The sequence below is a fragment of the Salvelinus namaycush genome, unplaced genomic scaffold (genome assembly GCF_016432855.1).
Source record: "Salvelinus namaycush isolate Seneca unplaced genomic scaffold, SaNama_1.0 Scaffold3463, whole genome shotgun sequence".
NCBI classification, from domain to species: Eukaryota; Metazoa; Chordata; class Actinopteri; order Salmoniformes; family Salmonidae; genus Salvelinus; species Salvelinus namaycush.
The window spans coordinates 3301-24835 of record NW_024060412.1 but is presented as its reverse complement, the minus strand read 5'-3'; the positions used below and the strand labels follow the sequence as shown (position 1 = coordinate 24835).

At 50.3% G+C, this 21535-nt stretch overlaps 2 protein-coding genes across 2 annotated transcripts; both read left to right on the top strand.

The window, feature by feature from the left end:
• Nucleotides 1–885: 885 nt before the first annotated feature.
• LOC120040362 (histone H2A) lies at nt 886–1272 on the top strand. The gene has a single exon (XM_038985550.1). The coding sequence runs from the start codon at nt 886–888 to the stop codon at nt 1270–1272; it is 387 nt and encodes a 128-aa protein (XP_038841478.1).
• Nucleotides 1273–17081: 15809 nt separating this feature from the next.
• Nucleotides 17082–17486, top strand: LOC120040363 (histone H2A). Its single transcript, XM_038985551.1, has one exon. It carries the CDS (start codon nt 17082–17084, stop codon nt 17466–17468), a length of 387 nt encoding a protein of 128 aa, XP_038841479.1. The 3' UTR covers nt 17469–17486.
• The last annotated feature ends 4049 nt before the right edge of the window (nt 17487–21535 follow it).

The following is a 21535-nucleotide window of genomic DNA, read 5'->3' as shown; positions in this document are numbered from 1 at the left end:
AAGCCCAAGAAGGTAGCAGCCAAGAAGGCCGTCGCCGCAAAGAAGTCCCCCAAGAAGGCCAAGAAGCCCGCTACACCCAAAAAGGTCGCCAAGAGCCCAAAGAAAGTGAAGAAGCCCGCCGCGGCGGCCAAGAAGGCGGCCAAGAGCCCCAAAAAGGCTACCAAGGCAGCGAAGCCCAAAGCCGCCAAGCCCAAGGCAGCCAAGGCCAGGAAGGCAGCCCCAAGAAGAAGTAAACCTATTCCAAACGGTGTTCGACTCGACACATGTTGTTACCACAAAAGGCTCTTTTAAGAGCCACCCACCTCTTTCCATAAAAGCGCATGTCATTCCATGTTGTAGCTGTCGTGCAAAAGAAACGAAATGACAAGCACACCAGGCTACTTTTACGCACCACATTTTCCCACTCTGGGTGTGTGCTGCCCGGAGAGAGAGATAGGGAGAGGTATATAATAACAATAATAATAATCGAGTGGCAAAATGGCGTACAATTGTCACTCAAGAGTGCAGCACCAGCCAATGTTGTGAAGTTTTAGAATTGCCATTAATAATTCAAATTGGAGAGGAGGCAGGCTGCTGTGATGTGTTAATCATCATCCGACCCATGTTAATACTATAGCGTAAGTGTTTCCCATTTGGATGATTTGACTGATTTGATTTGTCACAAATTCGGAGGGAAACAGAGTAGCCTAGCCCTTCTCACTCAGCTGCCTGCGGGTGGGTGAGGGCGGGCTTAGGGCTGACTGTCTGTCTGTCCCTCACTCCAATTGGATAAGGCCACACCGGCCCGGTGGCCAATCGGTGCCTCTTGTGGCGAGGTATAAATATGGCTCTCGAGGTGGCCAGCGGCTCATTCAGACTTTCTGTGACATCCTAAAAGCTAGCAATATGAGCGGAAGAGGCAAAACCGGAGGCAAGGCCAGGGCGAAGGCAAAGACACGTTCATCCCGTGCCGGACTCCAGTTCCCCGTGGGCCGTGTGCACAGGCTGCTGCGCAAAGGCAACTACGCCGAGCGTGTGGGCGCTGGCGCACCAGTGTACCTGGCCGCAGTGCTCGAGTACCTGACTGCTGAGATCCTGGAGTTGGCCGGCAACGCTGCCCGTGACAACAAGAAGACCCGTATCATCCCCCGTCACCTGCAGCTGGCTGTCCGTAACGACGAGGAGCTGAACAAACTGCTTGGCGGCGTGACCATCGCTCAGGGTGGTGTGCTACCCAACATCCAGGCAGTGCTGCTCCCCAAGAAGACTGAGAAGGCCGTCAAAGCTAAGTAAAATCGCTACTGCGGCTGCCACTTGACTACTCAACCCCCAAAGGCTCTTTTAAGAGCCAACCACCTAGCTCAGCAAAAGCGCAAAGTGTCCTTTTATATGCCACATACACGGCACCGTATCAAGTGCCCACATGAGGCGTTGAATGAACAATAACACCTACTAGGCGACTAAGTTTGCACGGTGACTATTATATTAACGCGCGTAAAGTGTCGGCCCTAACAAAAGAGCCAAGCGCGCGAGGGTGGGGGTTGCATTTTGGGGCGGCAGGGAGAGGCCCAGCCTCCCGTCCAATGGGCGCCGGAGGAGGCCTCCGCAACGGGCCAATCAGAGTGGTGCGTAGATGGTGTCCAATCAGCAGACGCCGCTGCCGGCTTTATAAACTTCACATAGGCATTTGGAGGCTATACTCCGACTGTGAAAGAAGGAATCTAGCTAGCGCCATGGCCAGAACCAAGCAAACTGCTCGCAAATCCACCGGTGGTAAAGCACCCAGGAAGCAGCTCGCCACCAAGGCTGCGCGCAAGAGCGCCCCGGCCACCGGCGGCGTGAAGAAACCTCACCGTTACAGGCCCGGCACCGTGGCTCTGCGAGAGATCCGTCGTTACCAGAAGTCCACTGAGCTGCTGATCCGTAAACTGCCCTTCCAGCGCCTGGTGAGAGAAATTGCCCAGGACTTCAAGACCGACCTGCGCTTCCAGAGTTCCGCCGTGATGGCCCTGCAGGAGGCTAGCGAGGCTTACCTGGTCGGCCTGTTCGAGGACACCAACCTGTGCGCCATCCACGCCAAGAGGGTGACCATCATGCCCAAGGACATCCAGCTGGCCCGTCGTATTCGCGGAGAGCGCGCTTAAACGATGACCTGATCTCCAAAATCCCCCAAAGGCTCTTTTAAGAGCCACCTCCATATTTTCGTCAAAAAGGCACAATTGTTCCATTTCCCACCATGTATGTTGTCGACGTACAGACCGTGGTTCGATTCCAGGCTGTATCACAGCCGGCCGTGAGTGCAAATAAGCGCTGGTTCTTAACATCGAAAGAAAAGCGACGTATTGCACGTGTTACTTTGCGTAATTGTAGCTGCGATATGATCTGCTAAAGAGAGTGATGTATGTATGTCTAGAGTCAAAAGGTTTTACAAAGGAGGGGAAAATACACTAGCAGTAATGACATAGGGCAAAGAGTGGCAAAATTGGTCACTACGTAGCTACGAAAAACGATAGTTACCGGAGTGTAACTCCAGTTCTATGAGTGGAGCGGAGCCCCATAGGGGAGCTCTGCTCCTAGTGGTTTACCCCGCTGCCTAGGCAGCGAATAGCCTGAGAAAAAAATGATGCACGCACCTGCAGCCAATAGGAGTACAGGTGTCCCTATATAAGGGGACGCTTCCCCTCAATCAGCCTCCCGAAAAATTATCTTCAGCGAGACTGGGGGTCGGCAGGGCCTTAAGCCCTATGGGGCTCCGCTCCACTCATAGAACTGGAGTTACACTCCGGTAACTATCGTTCTACATCGTGGAGCTCCGCCCCATAGGGGAGCTCTGCTCCTAGTGGTTTAAGGCGGAGCGAAACGCTCCCAAAATGTACTCCCTGCCGAGCCAAAAAACTTCCCACTTAAGAAAAGGTCAGCTCAGCAATGGCTGCGACCAAATCCCACTGTACTGCAATTTATAGTGAACCACACTAAATTACCATGTACTGTGTCTTTGATCTAATCCGCTCACTCAGTCTAAAGGCAAAGCCAATGACTAGTGAGCAGATCATAGAATATGAGTCATACTAACTGCACCACAGATAGATGAACTCAACTCTATTGATATACAGATTGGTCTAATAGTACTGTAATACCCATTACAGAACTATATCCCTAATCCCTCTGCCCAACACAGTCATAGACTGGTGGGCAAGATTTAACACATGACTCAACTGTGCCATTCGACCAGGAGTCAGACCTAGTAGACAATGGACCTGATGGGACAGCTCAGAGCTTCTGCTCTTTTCTGTCCATAAGAAACAATTGGATTGGTGGAAGAGGCAGGGCAGGCCAGGAGCAGGGAAGGAGGGTATGGTCAAGCAAGGCATCCCCCGGGGCTAAATGCCCTAAGATTGTTATCAGAATGGGTGTCGATTAGTTTCGCCCATTTCTTTTCCCGGCTTGAAAAAATAGAGAATAAAAAATAGAAAAAATAAAAAATAAAAATAAAAAGATAAAAACTTCCTTAAAAGTATAGCTCACAACTGTGCAGGGGGAGAGGGGTGGGGGCGCTAAGGAGTGCATTCACATATATCTACACATTTTCATACACACACGATTGATTATATTTTTTTGAGAATTTTGTATTTTTAGTATTTTTTTTTGTTTGTATTTTTCTGTTTATTGTTTTTTTGTTTTCTTTTCTTTTTTCCCTTCTTCTAGGTCAGTTTCAGCATTATGGACATGGGTGTATCTGTGGTCCATTTGGCCTGTCCCACGGCTTCCTTCAATGATGGGTTGTGAGTGGCTCTGTTGATGAACTTCTGACCAATGATTGTCTGTCTGTTGTTGATTGATGTCAGTCCAGATATGCTGTTAGCGTAGTGATTGCTGATGTATCTTGGTAGTCTGTAAGCCATTTTTATTGCCATGTTTTGGACTATCTGTAGCCGATTCATCTGCTGCGGTGAAGCTGTTATCCAGGCTGGTAGGGCGTATTCAAAGAGGGATCGGATGTAGCTGATGTAGACTTTCAGCACTGTCTGAGGTGAGGCTCCATATTTTCTTCCGCACAGCGTTTTTAGGTGGTTTAGTCTTTTTCGTCCCTCTCTCTCTATGTTCGCTATATGGGTTGTCCAGGTCATGTTCTTCTGGAAGGTGACTCCAAGGAATTTTGCTTCTTTTTCTACTTTTATTGTTTCACCGTAGAGTTTGAGATCTATGGGTTTCCTGGTCTTTTTGCTGGTGCTTCTTGTGAAGAGGACACATTGGGTTTTTTGTGGGTTCAATTTTATTCGCCACATGTTAGACCACGTCTCGATCATTTCAATAGGCTTCTGGAGTTTTTTTGCTGCGAGTTGAGGACATTTGGAGCTGGTCCAGTAGCAGAGGTCATCGGCAAACTGTGAGACTTGACCTATGGTGGGTGGAGGGTAGTAAATATCTGATATGTAGAGTAGAAAAAGTAGCGGGCTTAGAACTGCCCCCTGTGGGACACCCGCTTCAGGGGTGAAAGGTGAGGATATTGCTGTGGAGACCTTCACTTTAATTGTACGGTTGTGGAGAAAGCTGGTGATGATGTTTCTGATGGAGAGCGGTAGCTTGAGATTGGAGTCTGCAAGCCGGTAACACAGTCCATTGTGCCACATCTTGTCAAATGCTTTCTCTATATCAAAGAAAACTGCCAGGGTAAGTTCTTTTTTCTTGAAGTTCCGAAGGATGTCCTCTGACAGTCTTAGAATGTTATCGGTGGTTGATCTTGTTTTCCTGAAGCCAGCTTGGTGGATTCCAAGGAGGCCCATTTCCTCAGTGTGGCCGCTTAGTCTTTGGGTGAGTACTCTCTCAAACAGCTTCCCGACATGACTGAGGAGGCTGATTGGTCTATAACTTGTGACGTTGTATGGGTCTTTGCCAGGTTTGCGGATCATTGTAACAACTGCAGATTTCCAAGGTAGGGGAAAGTAGCCTTCCATGAGACATGCTGTGAAGAGGTTAGAAAGGAGGTGCAGGTATTCATCAGGTGCTTGTTTGATGAGTGTGCTGTCAATGTTGTCTTCCCCTGGTGCTTTGTTTTTTGTTTTTTTCAGGTGAGTCTTGATTTCTTCAATGCTAACAGAGCGGGTGAGAGGATGGTCTACTGGTGTCGGATTTGGAGTGTACACTGTTTTCTGTATTTCTCTGTCGACGATGGTTTTCCAGTCTTTGTCAAAGAGAGGATCGTCGGGACAGGAATGAACATTTTGTAGGTGGTTTCTGAATAATATTGCTTTTGTTTCGTTGTCTTCGATGAGTTGGTTTTGAGACTTCAGCACAGGTATGATATTATTGGTTTTGTCTCCGTTAATTGTTTTGATTTTTTGCCAGAAGGTCCGAGGGTTGGTGTCTGCATCTAGCTGGTAATAAAAGGCAGTCCACTGTTTCTGTTTGTGAAGGGTGAGTTGGTGTCTGATGTGATTCTGCAACCGATTAACTTCTGTTTTCAGGTTGGGTGCTCTTGTTCTGATAAAGTCTCTCCGGATCTTTCTTTTCTGCTTGATGAGGCTGAGGATATGTGGTGGGAGTTGTTGTTGTGGTGGTCTGATGGTGGTAAGTGAGATGGTCTCTTTCCGGGCCTGGATGAGGATAGTCCCTATTCTCTCAGCCAGCTGGTCCAAATCCGTGGGGTTCTGTGTTATTGCAATATTTGTTATCTTGCCTGTAATGCATTTTCTGTATTTTTCCCAGTCTGCTTTCTTGTAGTTGTATCTTTGTTTTTCGGGTGCTTGTTGGAGTTGGAGAGAGAAGGAGGCAAGGACAGGTAGGTGGTCACTTCCCACGTCATGGCTGACGGAAAAGCTAAGGAGTTTAGCAGCCAAGTCCGGGGAGCAGAGGACAAGATCAAGGATGTCTGCCGTGGAGTTTGATGAATGGATGTGTGTGGGCTCGTTGGTGTTGAGGATGGCCAGGTTTGTGCTGTCGAGGATATCCCTTAATACTCTTCCCGAGTGGTTTGTAGTATTACAGTTGAAGTCGGTGTGCTTGGCATTGAAATCTCCCATTATGATGGTGTGGCCGTTGTTGTCTGCAAGGGCAGCGATCAGTTTTTCGGAGGGTGTTGTTGCGGGTGGACAGTATATGGTTGCTACCAGAAGAGTTGTTTGTGCATTTAGGAGTATTTTTGCTGCAGTGTACTCATTGTTGTTGAGTTCTTCTTTGGTGAGGTTGAAAACGGCTTCAGAGTACTCGATTCCTTCCTTTAAAAGCAGTGCCACACCCCCTCTGCATCCCTCTAGTCGATCCTTCCTTAGGATGTTAAAACCAGGAATACGGAATCTTGTATTAGTACTTAGAAAGGTTTCGTTGATAGAGGCAATGCTGGTTTGCTTTTCTAGAAGCAGTTGCTTCAGCTCCTGCTTGTTTCTCCTTAAACCTCTGATGTTGATATGTAGAACATTTGTTGGAGTAGCCATTTGATTTGCAGTGTAGTTAGGGCTGTAGAAGGCGACTCAAAGTTAAGTGGGGCCGTCTCTGTGTTTCCTTATGCTGTCCATAACTCTTTTTACCATTTCTTCGTCTCTGCATATTCCTTTCAGATCCTCCTGCAGGTGAATGGTGTTGGTGAGAGGCTGAGAGCCGGAGAGGCTTGGTGTTGTGAGATGGTTGGTAGTGGCTGCGCTGATGGTGGTAGTAGCCCTGGTGGCCTTGGTGGTGGTGAGGGCTAGATAGGTGGGGCATTGTCTGGAGACCGATGAGTGGGCACCACCACAGTTGGCACAGCTGGCATCTTTTTTCTCTTTTAGGCACTCTTTATGGTGGTGGTTTTCAGCACATCGCAGACATTTGACCTGGTTTTTGCAGTCGATGGATATGTGGTTGAATTCTTGACATTTGTAGCACTGTTTAATGCTGGTGGGGGGTGGCCGTGCTTTTTCCACCCTGAAGTGGAAGTAGTTCATGTAGAACCCCTCTAGCAGTAGGCCAGGCGCGTCGTCCGGGTTGCTGAGGTGAATACGGATGAAAGTAGTCGGTTGCTGTGTGGCTCGGCTGACGATCCTGTATACTTTAGTGGTTGTAATGCGCTGCCTCTCCAACTCCTGCTGGATTTCGTCGCTGGTGGTTTCTATTTGGATGCCCTTGATGATTAGCTGTTTAGTGAGTTTGTTGTCTTGGGTGGTTTGGTTACCTCTCTGTGCCAACCTACACTTTATTGTTGCCCCATTGAAGGCCCCTGTGGGCCAGGGGGAGAGGAGGGAGTTCATGGAGTGGATATCCTTGACAAATACAAGGATTCCACCTCTTCTCATCTGGATGAGCTTTTGCAGTTGGATATTAGGTTTATTGCGTAGGATTTCTTTGTAGATGTCTTTGTTTGAGGGAGGTGGGAGGGCATCACTGTTCAAGAAGTCAATTACCACAGGAGACAGTTTATGCTCGTCACTTGTGAGACTGGGGGTCGGCAGGGCCTTAAGCCCTATGGGGCTCCGCTCCACTCATAGAACTGGAGTTACACTCCGGTAACTATCGTTCTACATCGTGGAGCTCCGCCCCATAGGGGAGCTCTGCTCCTAGTGGTTTAAGGCGGAGCGAAACGCTCCCAAAATGTACTCCCTGCCGAGCCAAAAAACTTCCCACTTAAGAAAAGGTCAGCTCAGCAATGGCTGCGACCAAATCCCACTGTACTGCAATTTATAGTGAACCACACTAAATTACCATGTACTGTGTCTTTGATCTAATCCGCTCACTCAGTCTAAAGGCAAAGCCAATGACTAGTGAGCAGATCATAGAATATGAGTCATACTAACTGCACCACAGATAGATGAACTCAACTCTATTGATATACAGATTGGTCTAATAGTACTGTAATACCCATTACAGAACTATATCCCTAATCCCTCTGCCCAACACAGTCATAGACTGGTGGGCAAGATTTAACACATGACTCAACTGTGCCATTCGGCCAGGAGTCATGTCCTGCAGTCCTTCTAATAAAGGAGAAAATACGGACCTGATGGAAACCCTGTCCATTAATCCAGTGTTTTCCCGCCTTAATTCTAGCCTTCACCTCAGCAAAACTGAGTACAGGCTGAACCAGTTTAGAAGACATGCTCACTGCTTCCTCAGTGTAACCCGCCACACTCAATGCATAGGCAGAGCCAATGATTCGTGGGCAGACGATAGAATTTAGGCCAACTATTCTGCCTCAGCAGATAGATGATGCCTCAATATTCTCTCAACTTTAGTGACCGGTCTAATAGTCAGGTAACACTAGGTTACAGTACTATTTCCCAGCACAATGACACACTGGTGGCAGTCTAGACATTCCCTGTTGTATTGACAGTGTCAAACAAAGGTCATGTTACACGTGTATGTCTCTCTCTCTTCTGTCAAAAAAGGAGCGGACCTAATGGGAACACATCTCATTATTCCTGCAACCTTTCTTAACTCAAGTTCTGCCCTCAACTACGCTGAGTACAGAACGAGCTAGAGAGTTAGACGACACGTCCAACAGGTAGAATCGGATAAAAGGAGACGGTGACGACCACGACGCCGCTGCACAAATATCCTCTACCCCGGTTCCTCTGAAAAGTGCCGTAGATGCCGCTACTCCACGAGTGGAGTGGGCTCTTACGCCATGAGGCATTGGTCGCCCTGCCGCCTCATAAGCCATCTCAATGCCTTCGCAAAGCCAATGAGATAGCCGCTGTTTTGAAAGTGGTCTACCCAGTGCGTTAGCACCGTGACACACAAACAACTGAGGTGATAACCTAATCATCGCCGTGCGCTGCACGTAGCACGCCAAGGCGCGCACCGGGCACAGGCGATGAAGTCTCTCCTCTCTCAGCTCCTCATGAGGAGGGGGGGAGAAAGCCCATAGCTCAACAGTCTGCGACCTGTATGAGCTCTTAATAACCTTCGGCGTGAATGCCGGGTTAGGACGTAACACCGCTCTGCTCAAGTCGCCGTTTATGGCAAGGCAGTCGGGTCTCGTCGAAAGAGCACACAAATCACTGACACGCTTGGCTGTAGTCAAGGCAAGCAACAGTGCCGTCTTCAGAGACAACATCTTGAGGGGAATTTGATTCAATGGTTCGAACGGCGTCTCACAGAGCGCCTCGAGTACCAACGTTAAATCCCACTGTGGTAGCGTGGCTCTAGCCACTGGCCTAAGCCGCCGCGTCCCCAATAGAAACCGTTTCACTAGAGGGTGACTGAAAACAGTGTCTCTGTCAAACCCCTCATGACAAGCTGAAATCGCTGCCGCGAACACCTTAATGGTGGCGGGTGAGCGCTGCTTGTCAAACATGAACTGTAGGAAAGAGAGCACACTCTCAACCTGACAGCACACGGGGTCCACATTCTCTGTGGCGCACCATTGTGAAAACATTTTCCATCTACTGGCATAAGTCCTGTATGTGGAACTGGCACGTGAGCCCTGTATGGTTCTGATTACCGAATCAGATAACCCACGGCGCTCTAACCTGTCCCTCTCAGGAGCCAGACCTTCAGTGGCTGGCCGATTAGAGGCAAATGCTCTATCATGCCTGCCGCCTGAGACATCGCGTCCTGTCGATGTGGAATTGGCCAAGATTGCGCAATCGACATTTGAATCATCTCCGCGTACCACGGAGCCCCTGGGCGGTCGGGGGCTATCAATATGATTGACAGCCCTCCTGTTCTCACACGGGCTAGCAGTGGGAGAATGCAGGACAGCGGTGGAAATGCGTACAGGAGAACCTCCGGCCACTGGTGCGCAAAAGCGTCTATCCCTAGTGGCGGTTCGTCCTGGGCTCGTAGAGAAAACCATAGGGGACATTGCGCGTTCACACGTGACGCGAACAGGTCCACCTCGGCTCTCCCGAACCGTTCCCATATTTGGAGAACAACATCGGGGTGCAGTCGCCACTCGTCGTCTCGGGGACCCCCTCGAGACATGAGGTCTGCTCCGATATTCTGACAGCCTGGAATGTGCGCTGCTGTCAACGAGCGAAGGTGCTCGTGAGCCCACAGCCACAATTCCTCCGCCAACCGGTGGAGTGCAGGAGACCTGACTCCCCCTTGGCGATTTATATAGGCTACTGTCGTTCTGTTGTCTGACCAAACCAGCACGTCGTGTCCCCGTAGGGTGGACATGAAGTGGGTCAGAACCAGTAGAACCGTTTCCAATTCCAGGAGGTTGATGTGACGTCCCGATTGGGACCACACACCTCCGACTGCCCGAGCCTGACATGTCCCTCCCCATCCAGTCAGACAAGCGTCTGTGTACACTGGAATGTAGGATGACACCCTGCCTATTGTGACCCCTTGTGCCATTACGCACGGGTCTCTCCAATAGTCCAGGTCCGCTCTGAGCGAGAGGGGAACTGTCAACAACCGACGACGGTGCCTCACTGGGTCCAGTCGTAGTTGAGCAAACCATCGCTGTGTTTTGCGCATGTGCAAAAGTCCCAGCGGAACCACGGAGTGGGCAGACGACATGAGACCCAAAAGTGTCATGACGGAATGCGCCGTCACCATGTGATTCGGATAAAACCTTCTCAGGGCTAACAACAAGGCAGCCCGCCGAGGATCCGAAATTCGCGCCCTCATATTCACAGTGTCTATCTGTAATCCCAGATAGACAATCTGCTGACTGGGCCAAGGCGCACTCTTTTTCCAATTCACAGCGAACCCCAGACGCGTGAGGTGAATCACTGTCTGTGTCGTGTGTGTGATCGCCAGCTCTGCTGACGGGGCCAAAACCAGTAGGTCGTCTAGGTAGGCTAATAGCCTTATCCCCTGACGGCGCAACGGCTCCAATGCCGCCTCCACACATTTGGAAAACGTGCGAGGTGCCAGGGAGTACCCGAATGGCATTCTCGCATACTCGTACGCCACCCCTTGAAAGGCGAAACGCAGAAACTTCCTGTGACGCGGAAGTACCGGCACATGAAAGTATGCGTCCTTTAGATCTATGCTTACACAAAAATCTCTGTTGTGAATACATTCCAGTAGACGTTTTGTCGTGAGCATTCGGAAAGGCCGTTTGGCTACGCTCTCGTTGAGAGTGCGTAAATCCAAAATCGGCCTCACCCCCCCCGTCTTTTTTGGCACTAGGAAATAGGGCGAATATAGCCCGCTGTTCCTTTGCTCCTGGGGAACTACTGTGACCGCCTCCTTCGCCAAAAGTTCCGTAATCTCTTTCACAAGAGCGGCTACTTTCTCTGGCGTCTTCATCACCGTCTCCACCACACCCGAGAACGGGGGTGGAGTTTGATGGAATTGAATGGCATAACCCTTCTCCAGCGTCCGACTTAGCCAGGAGGAGAGGGTGCAGCTTCGCTGCCACTCCCAAAAGTGCTCTGAGAGCGGGAGAGCGCGAAGCTGTGGTACAGACAGTAGGAAGGACCTGTATTCCTCTATGGCCCAAGCCGCCGCTGTCTCCCAACACTGAAGTGGTGGGACAGCCCAAGGTGGGCCCCCTATGAAAGGGGGAGGGAACACTAGCGCGTTCTGTGAGAATCGGGGGCGCCGACACTTCGGTTATGCATGTAACCTTGTGGTTCCAGCCCTCCGTGAACTCAGCACGGGTCTGCGCTACACTAATTGAGGCGTTGGCCTGAATTAGTGCGCCGTCTCCCAATAGCGACTGTTTCAACGGCCCACTATGGGGTTGTGTACACAGGCTGCTATTAAAACTCCTTTCTACTTCACTCCTCAGAGTGTGTAGTGTTGGGTTTTTATGAGGTATAGCATGACGGCTCATTACGAGCGTCCGTCTTGCTTTCCCCTTTCCATTCCCACTCACGTCCCTCTGTGTGTACTCAGCTCCGCAATGGGCTGAGCTACACACAAAGTGGTGAGAGGAAGAGAGAGAGATAGAGCGAGGAGGAATCTGAGCGGTCTCAGTTTTGTTTTGGAAAAGAGGTTCTCTTGTGACAAAGTCAGATGGAACACATTCTTTATTAAACACAGACACAACTCCTCCATCCCTTTGCAGGGGTGGGGGGTGAACAGTGGGCGCCCTCACAAGAAGTGCAGCGCTCTCTCCCGTCCTCTCCCCCTCGTCCCGTCATGGCCGTCGCCTCTTCTGACTGCCTCTCGGCTGCCAGGGCGACGAAATAAACGGGGTCTCTCTCGTCGGTTTCACCGCCGCCTTCTCTGGTGCTGCCGGAGGGGCTGGGCCCGCTCTAGGTACTCCAGGTGCGGCTGCTCGACGGGCTCTCCGTCTGGCCGTAGACCCTGGTCTACTGGATACGGTGGAGCGATGGGGATCTTTCGTAGCTGTTCTAGAGCTTCCCGCCAAAGGCAGGTGTCTAGCCAGCTGCTTTCTCTCCTCCTCAAGCTTCCCAAAATGCGCCGTCGCATCAGTGACGGCGGCTCCAAAGAGACCGCTGTCAGAGATGGGGGCGTTCAATAGGGCGGCTTTGTCGGTCTCCTTCATAGCCGTCAAAGACAGCCAGAGGTGTCGTTCCATTACCACCGAAGTGGCCATAGATCTCCCCGCACATACAGCCGATGCCTGTGTGAGATGGAGAATGGCGCCGGAAATCTTCGACGCTTCCTCCATCTCCTCTCCCGACAGCCCCTCTCTACCCGTGGTCAGACGGGATAGAGAGGCTGCCAAGAGGGCAATATTATTCGCTGCTGCTACAGCCTGTGTACTAAGAACAAAGGACTTCTCAGCCAGCTGTGCTGTGAGACGGTCCTTAGTCGTTGGTAAAGTGGGTCTCTTGGCAGACGGCCAAGAGCTCGAACCTGGCACGAGGTACGCCGCTAGGGCGGCCTCGAGCTTAGGGATCTCTTGAGGCCGTTGTCTGTCAACGTTAGTGAATGGAATATACGCCTTCACCGGCGCTCTGGCCGTCAAAGGCGTTTCCCATGCACCCTCCACATACTTGGCGAGCGAGGGCATGGTCGGTGCCAAAAGTACCGCTGCCCGTCTTGGTCTGGAATAGGGGCCGCCCACCATTAAATCAACTTCCGAAACGGAGGGAATGGGGGGCAGTGTAATTTCCAGCCTGCTCGCAGCCCGCTCAATGAGCCCTGTAAAATCAGAGCGCAGAGAGGCTACTGCGTAGGAGGGGGCTGCTGAAAATTCAGAGCCCGTCTCATCCTCGCCTAAGGATGAGAAAATCACCTCTCTCTCCCTAGGGAGGGGGTTATTTTCAGCCTCGGTCGGTAGACTGGATTTATTCGGAGAATAATCCAGACACTTCCCAACATCCTCATCCTCTCTAGAGGCGCTGTCATCATGTGACGCCTCAGAGTCTGAGGCCATCATAGACAACACGTCCTCGAGAGGGAAATCCTCATTGAAGAATGCCCATCGCTGTTTCCTCTCCTTTAAAGAAAGGAGTGAACAGCTTGCGCATTCCGGAGGATTTGTGAGGCCGCCCCTAGCGTGCTTTGCACCTAAACACACAAAACAAAGTTCGTGCTGGTCCAAAGCCGCCATAGTGGAGCAGCGACACTGAGCTCTTAAAAGAGCTTTTGGGGGTGGAAAAGTGCTCATTGAAGGACGACGTCTACAACAGGATATCGACGACGGGTTCGTCCTGAGATTCTTCTCTTCTCTTCAAGGCTTCTTCAGTCCAGTCCTGTCGCTGAAGATAATGGGAGGCTGATTGAGGGGAAGCGTCCCCTTATATAGGGACACCTGTACTCCTATTGGCTGCAGGTGCGTGCATCATTTTTTTCTCAGGCTATTCGCTGCCTAGGCAGCGGGGTAAACCACTAGGAGCAGAGCTCCCCTATGGGGCGGAGCTCCACGATGTAGAACGTCGGTTGTTGACAGTTCCCCTCTCGCTCAGAGCGGACCTGGACTATTGGAGAGACCCGTGCGTAATGGCACAAGGGGTCACAATAGGCAGGGTGTCATCCTACATTCCAGTGTACACAGACGCTTGTCTGACTGGATGGGGAGGGACATGTCAGGCTCGGGCAGTCGGAGGTGTGTGGTCCCAATCGGGACGTCACATCAACCTCCTGGAATTGGAAACGGTTCTACTGGTTCTGACCCACTTCATGTCCACCCTACGGGGACACGACGTGCTGGTTTGGTCAGACAACAGAACGACAGTAGCCTATATAAATCGCCAAGGGGGAGTCAGGTCTCCTGCACTCCACCGGTTGGCGGAGGAATTGTGGCTGTGGGCTCACGAGCACCTTCGCTCGTTGACAGCAGCGCACATTCCAGGCTGTCAGAATATCGGAGCAGACCTCATGTCTCGAGGGGGTCCCCGAGACGACGAGTGGCGACTGCACCCCGATGTTGTTCTCCAAATATGGGAACGGTTCGGGAGAGCCGAGGTGGACCTGTTCGCGTCACGTGTGAACGCGCAATGTCCCCTATGGTTTTCTCTACGAGCCCAGGACGAACCGCCACTAGGGATAGACGCTTTTGCGCACCAGTGGCCGGAGGTTCTCCTGTACGCATTTCCACCGCTGTCCTGCATTCTCCCACTGCTAGCCCGTGTGAGAACAGGAGGGCTGTCAATCATATTGATAGCCCCCGACCGCCCAGGGGCTCCGTGGTACGCGGAGATGATTCAAATGTCGATTGCGCAATCTTGGCCAATTCCACATCGACAGGACGCGATGTCTCAGGCGGCAGGCATGATAGAGCATTTGCCTCTAATCGGCCAGCCACTGAAGGTCTGGCTCCTGAGAGGGACAGGTTAGAGCGCCGTGGGTTATCTGATTCGGTAATCAGAACCATACAGGGCTCACGTGCCAGTTCCACATACAGGACTTATGCCAGTAGATGGAAAATGTTTTCACAATGGTGCGCCACAGAGAATGTGGACCCCGTGTGCTGTCAGGTTGAGAGTGTGCTCTCTTTCCTACAGTTCATGTTTGACAAGCAGCGCTCACCCGCCACCATTAAGGTGTTCGCGGCAGCGATTTCAGCTTGTCATGAGGGGTTTGACAGAGACACTGTTTTCAGTCACCCTCTAGTGAAACGGTTTCTATTGGGGACGCGGCGGCTTAGGCCAGTGGCTAGAGCCACGCTACCACAGTGGGATTTAACGTTGGTACTCGAGGCGCTCTGTGAGACGCCGTTCGAACCATTGAATCAAATTCCCCTCAAGATGTTGTCTCTGAAGACGGCACTGTTGCTTGCCTTGACTACAGCCAAGCGTGTCAGTGATTTGTGTGCTCTTTCGACGAGACCCGACTGCCTTGCCATAAACGGCGACTTGAGCAGAGCGGTGTTACGTCCTAACCCGGCATTCACGCCGAAGGTTATTAAGAGCTCATACAGGTCGCAGACTGTTGAGCTATGGGCTTTCTCCCCCCCTCCTCATGAGGAGCTGAGAGAGGAGAGACTTCATCGCCTGTGCCCGGTGCGCGCCTTGGCGTGCTACGTGCAGCGCACGGCGATGATTAGGTTATCACCTCAGTTGTTTGTGTGTCACGGTGCTAACGCACTGGGTAGACCACTTTCAAAACAGCGGCTATCTCATTGGCTTTGCGAAGGCATTGAGATGGCTTATGAGGCGGCAGGGCGACCAATGCCTCATGGCGTAAGAGCCCACTCCACTCGTGGAGTAGCGGCATCTACGGCACTTTTCAGAGGAACCGGGGTAGAGGATATTTGTGCAGCGGCGTCGTGGTCGTCACCGTCTCCTTTTATCCGATTCTACCTGTTGGACGTGTCGTCTAACTCTCTAGCTCGTTCTGTACTCAGCGTAGTTGAGGGCAGAACTTGAGTTAAGAAAGGTTGCAGGAATAATGAGATGTGTTCCCATTAGGTCCGCTCCTTTTTTGACAGAAGAGAGAGAGACATACACGTGTAACATGACCTTTGTTTGACACTGTCAATACAACAGGGAATGTCTAGACTGCCACCAGTGTGTCATTGTGCTGGGAAATAGTACTGTAACCTAGTGTTACCTGACTATTAGACCGGTCACTAAAGTTGAGAGAATATTGAGGCATCATCTATCTGCTGAGGCAGAATAGTTGGCCTAAATTCTATCGTCTGCCCACGAATCATTGGCTCTGCCTATGCATTGAGTGTGGCGGGTTACACTGAGGAAGCAGTGAGCATGTCTTCTAAACTGGTTCAGCCTGTACTCAGTTTTGCTGAGGTGAAGGCTAGAATTAAGGCGGGAAAACACTGGATTAATGGACAGGGTTTCCATCAGGTCCGTATTTTCTCCTTTATTAGAAGGACTGCAGGACATGACTCCTGGCCGAATGGCACAGTTGAGTCATGTGTTAAATCTTGCCCACCAGTCTATGACTGTGTTGGGCAGAGGGATTAGGGATATAGTTCTGTAATGGGTATTACAGTACTATTAGACCAATCTGTATATCAATAGAGTTGAGTTCATCTATCTGTGGTGCAGTTAGTATGACTCATATTCTATGATCTGCTCACTAGTCATTGGCTTTGCCTTTAGACTGAGTGAGCGGATTAGATCAAAGACACAGTACATGGTAATTTAGTGTGGTTCACTATAAATTGCAGTACAGTGGGATTTGGTCGCAGCCATTGCTGAGCTGACCTTTTCTTAAGTGGGAAGTTTTTTGGCTCGGCAGGGAGTACATTTTGGGAGCGTTTCGCTCCGCCTTAAACCACTAGGAGCAGAGCTCCCCTATGGGGCGGAGCTCCACGATGTAGAACGATAGTTACCGGAGTGTAACTCCAGTTCTATGAGTGGAGCGGAGCCCCATAGGGCTTAAGGCCCTGCCGACCCCCAATCTCGCTGAAGATAATTTTTCGGGAGGCTGATTGAGGGGAAGCGTCCCCTTATATAGGGACACCTGTACTCCTATTGGCTGCAGGTGCGTGCATCATTTTTTTTCTCAGGCTATTCGCTGCCTAGGCAGCGGGGTAAACCACTAGGAGCAGAGCTCCCCTATGGGGCTCCGCTCCACTCATAGAACTGGAGTTACACTCCGGTAACTATCGATTTGATTTGTCACAAATTCGGAGGGAAACAGAGTAGCCTAGCCCTTCTCACTCAGCTGCCTGCGGGTGGGTGGGTGAGGGCGGGCTTAGGGCTGACTGTCTGTGTGTCCCTCACTCCAATTGGATAAGGCCACACCGGCCCGGTGGCCAATCGGTGCCTCTTGTGGCGAGGTATAAATAAGGCTCTCGAGGTGGCTAGCGGCTCATTCAGACTTTCTGTGACATCCTAAAAGCTAGCAATATGAGCGGAAGAGGCAAAACCGGAGGCAAGGCCAGGGCGAAGGCAAAGACACGTTCATCCCGTGCCGGACTCCAGTTCCCCGTGGGCCGTGTGCACAGGCTGCTGCGCAAAGGCAACTACGCCGAGCGTGTGGGCGCTGGCGCACCAGTGTACCTGGCCGCAGTGCTCGAGTACCTGACTGCTGAGATCCTGGAGTTGGCCGGCAACGCTGCCCGTGACAACAAGAAGACCCGTATCATCCCCCGTCACCTGCAGCTGGCCGTCCGTAACGACGAGGAGCTGAACAAACTGCTTGGCGGCGTGACCATCGCTCAGGGTGGTGTGCTACCCAACATCCAGGCAGTGCTGCTCCCCAAGAAGACTGAGAAGGCCGTCAAAGCCAAGTAAAATCGCTACTGCGGCTGCCACTTGACTACTCAACCCCCAAAGGCTCTTTTAAGAGCCAACCACCTAGCTCAGCAAAAGCGCAAAGTGTCCTTTTATATGCCACATACACGGCACCGTATCAAGTGCCCACATGAGGCGTTGAATGAACAATAACACCTACTAGGCGACTCAAGTTTGCACGGTGACTATGATATTAATGCGCGTAATATTAACGCGCGTAAAGTGTCGGCCCTAACAAAAGAGCCAAGCGCGCGAGGGTGGGGGTTGCATTTTGGGGCGGCAGGGAGAGGCCCAGCCTCCCGTCCAATGGGCGCCGGAGGCGGCCTCCGCAACGGGCCAATCAGAGTGGTGCGTAGAAGGTGTCCAATCAGCAGACGCCGCTGCCGGCTTTATAAACTTCACATAGGCATTTGGAGGCTATACTCCGAAAGTACTATACTGTGAAAGAAGGAATCTAGCTAGCGCCATGGCCAGAACCAAGCAAACCGCTCGCAAATCCACCGGTGGTAAAGCACCCAGGAAGCAGCTCGCCACCAAGGCTGCGCGCAAGAGCGCCCCGGCCACCGGCAAGAGCGCCCCGGCCACCGGCGGCGTGAAGAAGCCTCACCGTTACAGGCCCGGCACCGTGGCTCTGCGAGAGATCCGTCGTTACCAGAAGTCCACTGAGCTGCTGATCCGTAAACTGCCCTTCCAGCGCCTGGTGAGAGAAATTGCCCAGGACTTCAAGACCGACCTGCGCTTCCAGAGTTCCGCCGTGATGGCCCTGCAGGAGGCTAGCGAGGCTTACCTGGTCGGCCTGTTCGAGGACACCAACCTGTGCGCCATCCACGCCAAGAGGGTGACCATCATGCCCAAGGACATCCAGCTGGCCCGTCGTATTCGCGGAGAGCGCGCTTAAACGATGACCTGATCTCCAAAATCCCCCAAAGGCTCTTTTAAGAGCCACCTCCATATTTTCGTCAAAAAGGCACAATTGTTCAATTTTCCCACCATGTATGTTGTCGACGTACAGACCGTGGTTCGATTCCAGGCTGTATCACAGCCGGCCGTGAGTGCAAATAAGCGCTGGTTCTTAACATCGAAAGAAAAGCGACGTATTGCACGTGTTACTTTGCGTAATTGTAGCTGCGATATGATCTGCTAAACAGAGAGTGATGTATGTATGTATGCCTAGAATCAAAAGGTTTTACAAAGGAGGGGAAAATACACTAGCAGTAATGACATAGGGCAAAGAGTGGCAAAATTGGTCACTACGTAGCTACGAAAAACATTAGCATGCCACCAGACTTTGATATAAGTCCCGTATTGCAGTGCTACTGAGAGACTCGTGCAGAGGGGAAAACTTTACCGTGGAGCACGGAGGCCATCTAGTGGTTAAACGCGGCAAGTGCCAACATCGTAGTGGTATTTGATCTTCAGGCCAGCGTTTCCCAAACTCGGTCCTCGGGTCCCCAAGTGGTACTTTTTCGAATCCAATAGCTGTTGGAATGTAACATGCTAGAGTGTGTCAATGACTTAGTGAAAAACCCCATTCCCTCTTTGCTGTGCCATGTGACCGTTGAAAATAAACACAAAAACATGTGCACCCCATAATCCATGCGACTGACTAAGGTATTGACCCAACAATGATATCTCTGACTAATCCTATTACATACCCATTGTTCCTCCTTTAGACTACATCAGTGATCCCTTGAGAGAAAAGCTATCGGGACAGCAGGAATGAAAAGATGTAATCATCAAGGGCTTGCAAAACAGCTGTTACGAAACAGGACACAAGCAGCTGCAATGATTAGTCCTATTATTAGTTGACCAATTCCATAATTGCAATCACCAGTGCTGCATAGACTTCATAAGGAAGTAAATGGCTCAGAAGTGCATAGATTAGAAGTCGACTTCTGAAGTGAGATGTAGTCTTCATGTGTGCTTTGTTTCGAATGTATGTCAATGTTGAGTGCACCGATGTAGAGCATACTTGAATGAGTCTATTTGTTAGTTGGTTTTTGTGGTTGTTGGCCTGACACATCCTTTTTTTTTTTTTTACAGTGTAGCAAAATCACCTACGCGCAAGAAGATTTGCTCCGGAATCGAAACAAATGATAAGAAGACCCAGTAAAGGCCCTAAATACAGTTAAATGCCGAAATCACACAGCTAAAGTGATAGGCCTATAAAGCACCCGGCGAATACAAAAGAACGCAGGTCAAAAGAGGTGGGAAAACGACATTACCCGTTGAATGCAAAGGCATCAATCCAAAGGGATAATCTACTATAGTCAGACGCATGGCACAAGCAAAAAGTGGAGGCGAACCTTTGGCCAAATCAGGAAGCAGACAGGACATCTCTGCGCATGCGTTGCTGTATCCAGCACTCACGAGACAGGTAATAGCGGAGCTCCGTGGTGCTGAAAAGGACATTTGCCAAGGCCTATTTCCCGTTGGAGTGATTTGTGACATGCTATAGGCACAGTTCAGTACAGCCCTCATCCAACATTGGTGACAGAATCGGCCACGTTTTTTCCCTCATTTGACACTTGAGAAACATACATTCACATAACGTTGTGTTCCATATCTGCAGGAGACAAAGCAGCAGAAAATGTGCAAGTGAATATGATTTAAGAGCAGTCAAATGTGACGTACAGTTACTTTTTCACCTAACCTATTCTGTGATTCATCTACAAATACACGCTTCACATTTCAAGACATGCGCATAAACGATGACCTGATCTCCAAAATCCCCCAAAGACCTCCATATTTCCGTCAAAAAGGCCCACTTGTTCCATTTCCCACCATGTATGTTGTTGACTAACACGTCGCGTTCCCTGCTCTCGAGTCACTACAGACCGTGGTTCGATTCCAGGCTGTATCACAACCGGCCGTGATTGCAAATAAGAGTTGGTTCTTAACTGACGTGACTAGTTAAATAAAGGTGACATCGAAAGAAAAGCGACGTATTGCACGTTTGCCTTTGCGTAATTGTAGCTGCGATATGATCTGCTAAAGAGAGAGTGATGTGACCACATGTATGTATGTATGCCTAGAGTAGAAGAGTGAAAGGTTTTTACAAAGGAGGGGAAAATACACCTGCAGTAATGAGTGATAGTAATGTCATAGGGCAAAGAGTCGCAAAAATGGTCACTACGTAGCTAAGAACAACATAGCATGCCAGCAGACTTTGAAAGTCCCATATTGCAGTGCTGCTGAGACTCGTGCAGAGGGGAAAACTTTACCGTGGAGCACGGAGGCCATCTAGTGGTTAAACGCGGCTACTGCCAACTTGTGAGCACATCGTAGTGGTATTTGATCTTCAGGCCAGCGTTTCCCAAACTCGGTCCTCGGGTCCCCAAGTGGTACTTTTTCGAATCCAATAGCTGTTGGAATGTAACATGCTAGAGTGTGTCAATGACTTAGTGAAAATCCCCATTTCAAAAAAATCGAAAACATGTGCACCCCATAACTCATGCGACTGACCAAGGTATTGAGGCAAAAAATGATATCTCTGACTAATCCTATTACGTACCCATTGTTCCTCCTTTGTTAATTGAGAGAAAAGCTATCGGGACAGCAGGAATGAAAAGATGTAATCATCAAGGGCTTGCAAAACAGCTGTTACGAAACAGGACACAAGCAGCTGCAATGATTAGTCCTATTATTAGTTGACCAATTACAGAATTGCAATCACCAGCGCTGCATTGCTGCATAGACTTGATAAGGAAGTAAATGCCTCAGAAGTGCATAATATTCGATGATCATATGCATAGATTAGAAGTCGACTTCTGAAGTGAGATTTAGTCTTCGTGTGTTCTTTTGAGTGCACCGATGTAGACCGTACTTGAATGACTGTATTTGTTAGTTGGTTTTTGTGTTTGTTGGGCTGCCACTATCTACTAGGCTGCCACATCCTTTTTTTACAGTGTAGCTAAATCACCTAGGCGAAAGAAGATTTGCTCAGGAATCGAAACCCCTTGACAGCTTCACCAAATGATAAGACCCAGTAAAGGCCCTAAATACAGGCTGCCAGTTAAATGCAGAATTCACACAGCTAAAGTGATGGGCCTATAAAGCACCCGGCG

Bases quoted from the DNA above. Each gene is read 5' to 3' on its own strand.
- LOC120040362 (XM_038985550.1), top strand. From the start codon at position 886: ATGAGCGGAAGAGGCAAAACCGGAGGCAAGGCCAGGGCGAAGGCAAAG.
- LOC120040363 (XM_038985551.1), top strand. From the start codon at position 17,082: ATGAGCGGAAGAGGCAAAACCGGAGGCAAGGCCAGGGCGAAGGCAAAG.